Source organism: Strigops habroptila, chromosome 12 (genome assembly GCF_004027225.2).
Source record: "Strigops habroptila isolate Jane chromosome 12, bStrHab1.2.pri, whole genome shotgun sequence".
NCBI lineage: Eukaryota > Metazoa > Chordata > Aves > Psittaciformes > Psittacidae > Strigops > Strigops habroptila.
The window spans coordinates 12831088-12844920 of NC_044288.2; the positions used below are offsets into that span (position 1 = coordinate 12831088).

General features: G+C 43.0%; 1 protein-coding gene across 4 annotated transcripts in view; it reads right to left on the reverse strand.

The window, feature by feature from the left end:
- RNF130 (ring finger protein 130) overlaps positions 1–12373 on the reverse strand; it is a 56401-nt gene extending 44028 nt beyond the window's left edge. The window contains exons 1-2 of one of the 4 annotated variants that reach the window (XM_030505139.1): positions 11497–12373; positions 1061–1255 (exon numbers count right to left, since the gene is read on the reverse strand). In XM_030505139.1, coding sequence (XP_030360999.1) covers positions 1061–1255; positions 11497–11758 — 457 coding nt within the window. In that variant the 5' untranslated portion in view covers positions 11759–12373. The remainder of the gene's footprint in view (positions 1–1060; positions 1256–11496) is intronic. The other 3 variants (XM_030505138.1, XM_030505137.1, XM_030505141.1) reach the window with 3 other exon arrangements.
- Between the last annotated feature and the right edge of the window lie 1460 nt (positions 12374–13833).

Here is a 13833-nt window from a genome sequence, read left to right on the forward strand (position 1 = left end):
AAATTTCCCTGGAAAATTCCTGTAGTACACAGAATTGGGAAGGTCAAACCCCACTAAACCAGAAGCAGCCACAAGACATTTCCCTTGTAAAAAAAAGAGAGAAAGAAGCAAACACAGCAGTTCTTCAGTAAAAGAATTCAATTCTAACTGTGTGACAATATGCAGAGAAATAATTAGGCAATTCCAGTTTCCAAGCAATCCCCTAAGCTTAAAAGAGAAAGGAAAGTATTCCAACAAAATAAAGTCAGCCAGCCATCAAATATAGAAATATGCCTTTTTTGATTAAGCTAAATAATTCCAAATTGAAAAAAACCTTCTGGGAAAATGAAAAGTGTAGTTATCAGAATTGTGAACATCATTTTTAACCAAGGAAAATGTTTATGTATGATTCCCACCAGCTCAAGTAACTCACTAGTAATAGAGAAATTTTACACACAGTCTTAAAAAAGTAGAAATCTGTAAAAATCCAGATTTTTAGCATCATTCTAGACCAGCAATAGTCTAACTCTAAACAACTTAGAGGCAACTGCTCTCCTAAGCCCTAAGTTTTGTTGGTTCCCGTATGGCACTCAAAGATGCACCGTGGAAAGAGAGCTCTCTGTAAACCATCACCAAAAAAAGCACGCAAGCTCAGATCCTGACAACTGTTAACATCTGAAAGTCCCACCATAACAGCCAGTTCAAGACATGCTACTATAAAAATTCTTCAGGTTCAGAAGCTTTGTAAAATTCTAGACCTTCCATTACATGTCAGCTCTTCTTCAGAAAGGTTTGAAACTGATTGCTCCTAAGATATAACGGGTATTTCCTCCCTCCAAAACACCCATATCCCACTGCAGAGGAAAGCGTTCCTCACTGGATAAAATGTACAGTACAGGAAAATAACTTTTCAGAATTATTGGCTTATTTTGCTATACTGCATACGTGTAAGCATCAACAGAGAACAGGCTATTTCAAATAGCATCTGTGCACTGCCAAGAGCTCTTTAGCAGTAGTTTACATGGCAAAAGAATACTTGGGCAGAAAAGAATTACAGTGAAGGAGATTACATTTTATTTACCTTGATGGGTCATTGTAACTGGTTCTTCACTGGATATATTGTTGTAAATGACCACAGCTGTGGCATTATGTGAAGCTGCTCGCAGTATTTTCTCTCTAAATGTACAGTTTCCTCGCTGTAGTAAAGCAATCCACTGCTTGGTGTTCGGTGGAACTTGGAAACGTGTTCGAGGGTCACAGCCCAGGCGATCTGCAACTGAAATGGGAAATACATTTACATAGATGGCAATTGGTTCAAACAGGCAAAAAATTAAACAAAACCCTTAACTCTAAGCTCTGATGAATTACTTCACTGTTATGCACTAGGAAGCCACCCCCTCTTGTTAACAAAGCCTAAAGATAGCTGCATTCTTATAAAAAAATAAGTATTTAACAAACCAAGTCTCACACACTGAAAGCTCTGACTATATGCCCGAGAATTAGGCTCACTAACACAAGCTATTTTTAACTCTAGTGCAGCTAGAACAATGAATTCACATTTGAATCAATACCTGCCTAGAGGCTGAAAAATATTACAATATGGATCATATGCTATAGGCATTTATGAAACAGCTGTTTATCAGCCATTCTGGGGGGTATAACTTTTTTTCTAATGCAGTCATAAATATCACAGCAGTGGGAAGTATAACTAAACAAAAGAGGTTGTGAAAACAGGATTTCTGAGTTATCTGCCATGTGCAGGCAACGGTAAAAAAGGACAACATTTAAAGCTGATCTTGTAAAACCCCAGCAGCCAACATCGGCACGCATTTTGCCTATGAGGAAGTGCATTCAAATTCATAGAGAAACAAATGGTTTTGCAAACACGATGTATTCAAGTTGTCAGCTAAACAGGTACTGATGGCATAAAGGAGGAGTAACAGAAATGGCAAATGCCAGATGCCTGAATTCAGCAGAATGCAAAGCTCTTTTGTCCTTCCTGATGCTGTAATGTATCCTGGAACAAGGCAAACCCACACAGAGCTATGTACAAAAGCACAAAATGAAACACAGAAGATAACTTCAGGGTACAGCAGCTGAAATTGATGAAAGACATTTCTGTTTACACAACTGGAAACACAATTTAGTCTTATACACTGGTCATATCATTAAAGGGAGTTTAGAAATTTAGTGCCAACAGCAACTTATAATACAAATGTATTTACCCTTTCAAATGCCAAGAGTACAAGAATCTCTGGGTACTACAAATGGTTGGGATAAACAGTGATTTTTCAAGCCATAAACAAACAATTTATTTGCATAATAGCTCTGAAAACATTGCAGTTCTTAAGAGCAATTCAAATGAAGTGTCCCATATTTTTTTCCTTTTTAAAGAAGGGAGTTCTTCAGCACAGACTATGAGATTTCAGCAAATGATCGACTACAAAAAACATCCAGTTTAACCTATGAGCTGGAAACAAAACAAAGATCTTTTTAAGCATTCTCAGCTTAACACAGCTCAGGTTAAAACCTGTAGCAGAGGAAATTCAAACAGCTAAAGGATCTTTTCTGAAAGGAGAAAGAAAACCTTTTGCTTGCCTAAAGAAAACTCGTGCAGCTGAATCTATACTGTGGCAGTCATACAGGAAGTCATTGCATCTCTTAATTTGGACAAGAAGTGCCTCTCCCTGTTCCCCTGGAAGGAGGGTGGGGAGCCAGATACAAGCACATCCTTTTCACGATTGTTTTTCAAGGCTGTATTAGACCTTTCAGACATGGAGGGTTATTTGCTGTATTCTTCTATCTGTGCTTTTGTTTTATACAGGAATCGGGGAAAATCTGAAATACAGATGCTCGAAGCCGATTTTTACAGAGTATTTTCTTCCATTACCCTAGCATTATTACTTGAATCCCTTTGGAAATTGCCAGCTAGCACTGAATCACACGTAGTTTTGGAGCACTGGTGAGAGTCATCATTAACAGCAACGATCATAGGAGTGCACTTCCATATCGACTGCATTTTTGTAGCTTGCCTTTGTAGCCTTACATTGAAGAAATTTAAGAGAACAGGACATTTTTTAAAGGAATGATAAAGGAAAATGTGATAGAACCATAGAAATGTTGTACATTGCAACAAACCTTGATGCTAAGACATTCTGTCTGTTCAGACAAAAGCAGTTTAATGCACACTTCCCCCTTGCTCAGAATATTTCCACTTACAAATGCAGGAGGGGGAAAGCATCAGCAGATTGTGATAGGAAGTTTCTCAAGCCTTGAAAGCTAAAAATCCCATCCTTCCCCAGTGAAATCACATTCAAGAATCTTGATGTGATATATACTTTGGAAAATACCATTCAATAAATGGCCATAAGTCCACAGATTCTCCTCAAACTGCCAAAAATAACTCTGAAATTAGACACTATGGCCAACATAAATTTACTTAAAATATGTGGGATGGATGAAGAGCAGTAATCCTATGGATTATGTAGTTTGCTTCAGTACGACCATGCTCAAAACTAAAATACCAAGTGAAAACAAAAATGGCCACAAAAATAAGGTAATGGGCTGGAAGAATGAAAAAAGACATAAAAGCAGCAAAAGGCACCTTGAGAAGGGAGGCAGCACTCACAAGTCCGTTAAACAGGTCAGTTTAACAAGAATTTACATAGGCACTTTGACATTTTGGGCTTATAAACCGACAGATAAAGCAGCAAGAGATAACAGAAAGTGCATCTGTGGGAAAAGTAGTACAGAATTTTCTACCATGGTAGAGATCAAAGTCTGTCAGCTGTGGACAGAGCTACGAAATGTTACTGGATAGAGCAACAGGATTAGGAAACAAGATATTAAGAGATAAAAGCTTTCCAGAGATAGACCAACAAACACCACTCAAACGCATACAGCATTTTATTCGTGACGAGGTGGAATCAGTACGTCCTGATGAAAATGTAACAGCTGACACTATTATTGTAGCCCTATTTTAGTACAAAAACATTTAGGAAAATGTGGTTGGTTTAGCTAAACCTGAACCGAGTACCTGCAAGTCACTTGAGATTCAATAAAAAGTCACAATCCTCTTTTCTTTACATTAGTAACCTATTACGCCACACGTGTCATGCAATCTTTTCACTTTTAACTAAATAAAATTCAGGAACAATAGTGCAAAGTCCGAGGTTTTCAGCTCATCATTTCAATTGACAATACAGCCTGAGAACAGTGAAAGGCTTATAATCACAGTCACCCTTCCAGCATAGCAAGCTGGCTAAAATAAATCATCTCCTATACACCTAATGAGCCAGACACATCAGTTGGCATTTATAAGGGACACAGAAAAATGAAGAGTTTTAGCAAGAATTGTCATTGACAGCTCTCCATTATCATGCTATCCATGCTCCAGTGTGCAAAGTCCAAATAGGATGTAAAAGACTAGAGCTTGCAAGTATTACCTGGATGAGCACAGAATCGTTTAGATTGGAAAAGACCTTCAAGATCATCAAATCCAACCACTGCCGAATCCATCACTGAACCATGTCCCAAGTGCCACATGTACATGTCTTTTAAATACCTCCAGGGATAGGGACTTCGCCACTTCCCCGGGCAGCCTGTTCCAATGATTGACAACCCTTTTGGTGAAGAAATTGTTCCTAATCTCCAGCCTAAACCTCCCCTGGCGCAGCTTGAGGCCATTTTCTCTTGTTCTATCACTTGTTACTTGGAGAAAAGACTGATCTCCACCTCGCTACCACCTCCTTTCAGGTAGTTGTACAGAGCAATAAGGTCTCCCATGAGCCTCCTTTTCTCCAGGCTAAACAGCCCCAGTTCCCTCAGCCATTCCTCATACGATTTGTGCTCCAGGCCTTCCACAGGCTTTGCTGCCTGCCTTTGGACACACTCCAGCACCTCAATGTCTTTCATGTAGTGGGTGGCCCAAAACCGCTGTCCATACCAGAATGAAAAGCAACTTCACCTTAAATTAATATTTTTCTAAAACAAACCATTTGCATACAAAAAGAAATGATCACTCGTATAATTTCAGAAGATACAAGCATACAGAAAGCAATCTAAGTATTTAGATTGCACACCCTATGGGTGTGATACTCTTCTGGCTTATTTGAAATACAAGTTATTTACTCTGCCTTTCCCTTCTCCATGTCTACCTATGTACCATGAATGTGTTGGCAAAAAAACAATTTTCTGTTAGAAGTGGCAGCCTGCTGGGTTAAAGAGCTATGTACAATGTTGTTGTAAATATCTCCCTTCCTGCCGTAGGCCCCAACACCACAGAAGAGCCTCTTTACAGAAGAATCAGCTGCAATTTAAGTATCTACTATTAGGCTGCACATTTACTTTCAACTTTAGGAGAGCTCCAGTTTCCTCCTGCAGAACACACAGGACTGCTCAACTTGCATACATGTTCCTCCTTAAGCATTTAAGTGGGTTTTTGCAAATTCAAGAGCCCTTCCTGCTGAAGGACTAATGTTTGTGACAGCATTTTAGGGATTCATGTGAAAGAAATAGTTCATAATGCAATAGATCCAAACAGGCTTCCTCAGCTACTGAAGAGGTATTGGCAAGTTAACATCAGCACAGAATGGTACTTTCCTCCTCATCCTTTCCAATTGCATGACCAGGTCCTTTAGCCTTCCCTCTGTAAGAGGAATAGCCATTTTGTGCGAGCAAAAAGGAAATTAGCAAGTCAGCTGTCAGAGGCTTTGTCAGAAGCACACACCTTGCCTGAATGCAGACTGTCTCCTACTTCTGAACCATGACCGGGTTCACTTTTCTCTCATAAACTGTACGTTTATATTGCTCTTGTGTTGCTTTGAACGTAGCTGTCATGTCCCACTTCAGCCAAGGTTGCTGCATTGACTGTTTTCAGACTTTGTCCCCTTTTCACAGAAAAAAGCCAGTGCTATGATCTCACACCCTGGACATTAACTATTTTATTTCCTGTTTTAATACCAGATCTTTTTATATATAGATAGATTTTAACATCAGATCTTTTAATATTGTTAACACCCTACTCTTTGAGGCCAGCACCAGTTGCCAGAGCTGGTCTGTCTCAGCTACACATACAGAAATCATTTGACAGTCTGTCCTTCAATCACTGTAATACAATAGATGGAGAGACACCACCAATGTTCTGAGGGGCAGCAGCTCAAGAGACTCGTTGGGAAAGAAAACAGCACATGGGAAGATGGAGTCCCATGCAGCCTGCACCCCAAAGCATCCCCTCAGGTGCTACATAGCATACCTGACTGGCAATACAGCCAGCCTTGTGCAACACGCTAGTTATAATTGTGTGATAAAGCTTCCAGAGAAGGAATCTGGCTGGGAAGTTTATAGAAGCAACACAGTCGCAGTGATTGATTCTAATTCCAAGGAGGGATACAGTTCTTTGCTATCCCATTAGGGTTTAAAACATGTAATAGATACCTTTTCTTTCAATGCATTACTACTTGTGTTATTATCAATATAAAACTTATTCAAGCCAGTTATAATTTCCACTTTTTAAAAGTTGTGTCTTTGAGTTATGTACAGCGACATTCTATTGTCAAGAGCTATTTCAGGTAATTGCTTTGACTAAAGCTGGCTTTAACACTAAAAGAAACTCTTTGAACAAGAGGTAATCTTGTTTCAGGGAAGAAGTTAAACAAAACAAAATCACTGAAGCTTGAAAGAGTCCTGTAATAGTTCAGATTTAATTGTGTTAGCTCAGTAAGGATACTACAATTATGGCTATAAACTCCAACCTATAACTACCACTTTTGTTATCAATTAATGACTGCTAATTAAGCCGGAGACTGAGACCAGTGGTAAAGGATGGATGCACGACACAAGATTTTTCTTCTAGTACGATGTGTTTGATGGTTGCATTTTCCTAAAGCCTACTGTTTGGATTCTTGGCCAGAAAGGAATACAAAATTCTGTCTGAATGCTACCTAAAGCTCTGCAGTTACCAGGAAACCGGCATTTTAAGCCTTCTGCAGCTAAAACTTGTTCACACAACATGTTTATGAAGTGACAGATGCCACCAAATGCTATAGCTACAGTACCATGCACAAGATATACCTTCATTCCTAACACTGAGCCAATATTGTTTCTTCCCCACTTCCACATTTTTCTAACATATGTTTCTCCTCAAATTCTCAGTGTCCTTGCCCAGCCACAAGCCTACCACCCCTTCAACAGAGGTCTCCACTTTCTACAGGTTCTTTCTCCAATGCAGATTTCATACAACCATCATCCCCACATGCTGTTAAGACTCCAGTCCCTTTCCAGCCCCACTTCACCCCCTCATTCCTGACCTATTGGCTCAGTGAGTCCAAACATCTATAAGTTTGGCTTTGAATCTGCTGCTGTTTCACTTCCTATGAGTCTCACACCTCCAGTCCTCATCACCCTGCCTGCTTTCCCCTACCCAAGCCAGCCAAGGTGCACAAAATCTCACCAACCAGCAAAGTCCAACCATCTAGGAGGGGACTTTGAGAGAAAAATAACTGTTACAGGTAAACCCAGGACAACACTGGCCTGATGTTTCCAGTCCTCAACTGTGTATCCAAACCCAGAATGACATGCAACAACCCAGACTCAACACAGAAGAGTCCTGTTCACCATGGAGAACATTTTTGAGGGAACTAAGCCACAAAGTGCTGAAGTTTCTATCAAGAACCACTAAAGTCAGTTTTCATTGGCTTCTATCTTGGTTTGTCATTGCAAGAGGAATATGCCTGACTCCTAAATGTCAGCACCACAACTAGTGTCAGGCACTTAATGCCAACGATGCTTAAAAGCAGAGGTCACTGGAGTGGCACAGGGCTGAAAGTTTACACGGTGCATGTACTAACCCTGCCACAAGTACTAGGCAACTGCTGCAAGAAATCTGGGCTGAAATTACCGGTTCCACAAAGTCACAAATAACAGAGTACAGAACTGAATGAGAAGTGCTCAGTAACCGTATCGAAGAGATAATATAAACCTGAACTATCAGAAAAGCTGCATCAGGCCATGAAGATGCTTTTCACTATTACCCTTCCATGCAGAATAAGAGAAGCATTTTTTTTTTTTATAATCTGCAAAAATTCATAACCAGAAGCTGTTTAAAACACTCTTCTAATATATCTTACAAATCATGACAAAAGATTAACCAGTTAGAGGAAGTATGAAAAAGAAGTGGAAGAATGGAAGAGATGAACAGAGAAGCTCTGCTGCTATCTTGCATTGAAGGCACTTGGAAAGACATATGCACACAGGTGTAGTATTTACACCCAGCAGCCAACTGTGACCGACAGCTCACTGAAGCTACACTTGCACAAGTCACATTCACAAGCGGTCACACGAATTACAGCCGTATCACTTCCAGGGGAGCATTGCTTTGGAAAGCCAGTATCCATTTCATACAAGGGTCTATAAAAAGAACAGGGAAAGAGTTTTAATATGTGTATTAACACGGCGATGTCAAATTCGATTAAAGAAATTCTGCTAAAGAAATGAGAAGTGATTCAATGTATTGTTCTGCAGTGAGATTTCAAAGGATGGGTAATCATATGGGACTGGCAACTGCAAGTAGTAGTATATATAATATTGGGCATACTCAAGAACACAGGTTAACCAAAAACACTGCAGAGCACAACATTTCAAATCACAGACTGTGCTGTTACAAATGGTGTATGTTCAGCCACAGATCACTGACCTGAAATCTTGAATTAGTAAATTCATTTCTTTCCCTGCAGGCAGTGAGTAAGAAATCTTAGTCATTTAGGACATCCCAGCTCTAAGTCTACACCATCAAGGCGCTAACAGATCACCCACGTTTGTGGAAATTTCAAGGGGTAGCCCACAAATGGATGAATACTTGACATCAAAGCAGTGTCAAAGTCAAATAACTATGTTTTAAACTACAGCAAGGGGTAACTTAATGCTGTACACCAGGAGCATGCCTGTCATTCCTGCAGGCAAAGCAGGGACAAATTACTCTGCACCATATTTTAGTAATTGCTGATCCAACGTCTCCAGGATTATTTTATGGCTACTAAGTAGTCAGAATTAGTGCTAGTGGCTGGCTGAGACTCTGGTAACAATTACTTAATTACAAGATATTCCTGGATGTATTTCTACCAATAACAATATTCAAGGAGACTTATTGGTATCATTATCCCCTTCCACTGATCACTACATCTTTTCTTCAGAGCAGTTTCTGGAGCATAAAACTGCGATGCACTCATAATGCCAATGCATACACAGCCATTTCATTCTCTCCTCTTTGTTAGCTTTGAGAACAACAGTAAAACAAATTACAGTCTTTAAAGATAGCTGTTAGCAGTTGTAGAGTCCTTTACTTCTCAACATGTGAGAACTGGGCAGAGCATTCACTGCTCTAAAAGTTAATGTTATTATCAAGAGCTGCTGTTAAGAGCTATTAGAAAAAACCTATTTTTCAAACACGTTCTACAGCAGTATTAAGAGGCTGATAAAAAGGCATTAGAGCAATTACTTTCAGCAAGACAGCATCATATTTTATAAGAATCTAGATACAAAAAGCAGAAGGATATAAACATAAGACCCTTAAGCAATCAAGAACATCTTATCTAAAAGCATAAAATATTCCAGTCTTTTGTAGGACATGAAATATTTTTAAGGCACATGAAGCATGCCTCGGCAAAACTAAATTAAAATGTATATTATATGGCAATCTACATAGAACAACTCAGAAGAACTTCAAAGCAAAACAGCTGCTACAATGTTTGCTTTAACAGTCTTCTGTTGCCAAACAGAAGGACAAAACTGAATCTCCCCAACAACTGATGGCAAAGTTCGAATGACTGCAGCATGTCAAAACTGCGGAAGCCAAGGTCTGCAGAGTCACAATTCCTGCTATGCTTTCTCACCGAAGTTATTCATCATAATCCTCAGCAGTAAGGTGTAGAAATGCTCCTTATGGACTGCTCAATTTTATTTAGCACTTCTCTCATTATTAGCTTCCAGTGAAAATGCTGTCACCCTCCCTCAATGTCTTAATCACACTCTAGTGACGACCGTATCAGAAGGAAGCAGAAAAAGTTACAGAAGCAGGTTAAAAAGTAATTAATATTGAAAGCTTTTCTTGGCAAATAATGCGGCTACTAGAAAAATAATGCATTTTGATACCTTGCATACATTAAAAGGCAGCAGTTTTAAAACCCATAAAGATTCTACTTGCAGTAACAGTGTTTACATGACTAACACCTTCAGGACGACCTCCTGGTTTCATAGGGTGCTTGGGGTGTGTGTTGAAATGAGGAATACCAGGAAGCAAAAGAAAGACAGACTGAGCATATCTGATGACAGCTGACTCTGAGAGCACGGGAAAGGCAGGACCTCAAGTGCAAATGAAAATCATTTACAGTAAACTTGCTCAACGATTTCAGCTTCCTCACCCATCCACCCAAAGATATGCTATATCAATATATTCTAGTTAACACTTTCCAAAGCTAATGAAACCGAGCTCCAATGCAACTGGCAAGCATCTGCTGATGCACAGTCTGCTTCTCACGTACTAGAAGCATGCATTTTGTTCTGAAGAAGCATTAAAGTATTTTCCTGGTCTTAAGATTTGGTAAATTCTCAACAGCTTTTAATAATACAGTAGCTCTGCATTATCAATTACTTTAAAAAAACCCCCCTCTTAATATTCACCACTTAGAGTCTAGTTTTAACTGACTACGTTATTTCACTTAATGCATTATTCAGAGGTTTACTGTCCAGGAGACAGGTTGGGACCACTGTGATCCATCAAGTGGTCCATTTTTTAAAGATGGCAGTTTAGATAACATCGAGAAGCATTTGCAAAATAAGATACTACTAAAAGCACATCATTATGACTGAAGCAATTGGTTCCATTTCAGCCAAAAATCAAGACAATACTCTCACTTGTTTAAATTAGCGTTCTCTGTACAACCAACGCTTGCCAAAACCAACCCATAATGATGGACAACAGTTTCACTTAAAAGTTATATGGAAACACTACACAGTGTTCAGTACGACAAACAAGCACATTTTGGAGTGGCCAGACAGTAACAACTTGATGGCTTCAGTCCTTCCAAGTCTCTAAGGGCAGCTTAAACAGCATTTATAAGAAATACACACTGAACAACCACGACTTCGTGCAGCTGCAACAGCCATCCAGATGCACACCTATCACAGAGATAGCTGTGCAGCTGTTCTCAGATGCGTGCCAACGCTGTAACCAAATACTGTTACCTATCACTACAGACTCTCTGTAATTAGCTGAGAAATAACACCTTCACTGCTTAATATCACTACCGTGCTGGTATTCATGCCGGAAGACACATTAAGCTTTGCAGAGCAGCACTATCAAATCACGGATTTTAAAAATCATTTGGTTTTCGTCTGGTTAAGTTCCTCCTCCTCTTTTGTCAGAGCTCCCCGGGAAAGTCTGCAAAGCTTAGACAAAGGCCAACCACCCCGCGATGGAGGCACCCGACAGCAAGCGGCTGCGGGCTGCAAAGGGTGCGTTACCTCCGTTGATGGGGACGGGAGCCACGAGCAGGCCTTTGACCTCCACCTTGGGGGAATCCTGCCCGTAGCGGCCGCGGTCGATCCTCAGCAGCGTGGGGCCGCCGCGCTCGGGGCTCAGCACCGTCACGTTGATGAGGGCGGTGTAGTACGCCTGGCTGGCGTTATCGGCGCCGGCCGGCCGGACCCGGCAGTGCCACAGCAGCAGCAGCAACAGGACGGAGGAGCCGCCGTTCCCGTGCTGGCGAGCCCACCGCCAGCTCATCTTCGACTCCGGGCGAGCCGACGGCCGTCACCAGTTACCTCCACCGCTCCCTCGCCGAGCCCCGCACGCCCGGGTGCGCGTTATCCCATCTGACAGCCCAGGAACGGAGAAAGACCAAAAGCAGGCGGAGAGGGGAGGAGAGCACGGGCTCATGCCATGGGAGGAGTCAGGGCAGGCATGGCAGGTCCCAGCCGAGCCCGATCCGCGGCCCCCGGGGAGGCTGCTCGGGGCGAGCCCCGCTCCGCCGGTCCCTCAGGGGGCCGCGCTCATGCCGCCCGCGCGGGAGCCCCGACCGCCCGCCTCTGCCCGGGCGAGGGGAGGAGGTGCACAGCCTCCCCGCACAGCCTCGAGGAGCCCGCCGGGAAGAGCCGCCGCTGCCGCCTCAGTCGCGCTCACACACAGCCACGGGGCTCGGCTCGCCGCCCCGCTTCGCCTCAGAGCTCGTCGCCGCCTTAGTGCGGCGGGCGACGCACGGCGCTGCCCAGCCCGGCGGCCGCAGCCGGTGGCCGCCGCTCCATGCTCCCCTCGCCCCGGGGCCCTCCCGCAGCAGCAGCAGCCCCGCGCTCCGCCACCAGCCGCGCGCCTCGCCTGCAGCCCGGCGGCCGCGCACTGCGCAGGCGCCGGTCGCCCCGCCCAGCGCCACGAGGGCGAGAGGCGGGGCTGGGGCGAGAGCCACGCCCCGAGGAGGCGGGGCTAGCGGAGGGGCGGGATTAATGGGCATGACGTCAGCGGGGTGTGGCGGCGCCCAGGAGCGCGGTCATGGCGCCGAGGGGGGCTCTATGGGGCGGGCGGACCATGGAGCCTTGCATGAGGCTCGGGATCGTAGAGGGGCTGGGGGTAGGGTTACGTACATGCCCTCTCCTCAGCGTCTCTTATTTCCATGTGTCAGCAGTGCTGACCATCAAGAAGACATGAGAGATGGTTTAAAAGCATGTGTGAAACGGGGGGGAGAAGGGCAGTGTGTGTGGAAATGAGGTGGGGTGCATCCAGTCTGCCCAGTTAATGACAGAAGTGCCGCTGGGGCAGGAATAGCTCGGCCTCTATGTCAGGATTCAGTCACTCCTACCTGATTTGGAGTTCTTCGCTTCTGGAGTACCAAATGGGAAGTGTTACAAACACTCAAATGCTGTTAATAAATATTAATCCCTTGAAACACTGTAAAACAGGGCTTGGTGAATTACGCTTTTTAACTAACAGTTTTAAGGATTTTGGTCTCTTCGGAGATCTAACAATATAATGGCTGCCATGGATTTTGAAAGGCAAAGTGTCTGAAAATTATTAATAGCAAAGAAAACAAGTACTGCAGGGCTGTGAGCTAGGATAATTTCTAAACTTCTGAACAAATAGCTGTGCTCTTTTGAGATACGGTCTCCTTGGTGATTTCCCCGGCTGCTCAGTACGGCCCTCAGATAAGCTGGGTGTTTAACCTAAGCATCTTATTAAACTGTTCTCTTTTGGGAGATTTTGTACTTTACCCATTCGTGATACACTGGTTGCATGCGTGTGTCAGATAACGCCATCGAAGCGCAGTCTGTTTTGTTGAGATGCAAGTGCTGGGTCTGGTCCTGCCCTTGGAGAGACCCATGCCATTCCCAGGAAAGCAGCAGGCTTGCAAACCCGCATCTTGGCATGGAATGGACCTATGGGCTCTGCTAAACGCATGTAGCATGTGGCTCTAAAACCCTCTGAGAAGCTGTTTATGAAAAGCTCTATAGAAATATCAGCACAATCTAAGAAATGTTTCTGAAGCAGCAGCTGAATGTTCTGCTTCCACTTGTTGGGGTTTTTTTCATTTAATTTCACTCTTCTTGGTAAATGCTGGGTGAGGAACCACATGCCATTAATGGCCCCTCAACATTTCACCCAAACTTTCACCCTAGCTGGAGAGGAAGAGTTGTGGCCAACACACTGAGACCGCAGCTGTGCAGACAGCAGTTTAATTTTTCAGCATGGAGTTCTGCATCATTTTAGTGCTGAAATGTCCCCAGACGAGGCCGGGAAGTCCTAGGAACCTAAAGGTTTCCTTGCTATTGCTGTGTTGACTTTCAGAGGGGGATCGCAAAGTGCTCTTGAAA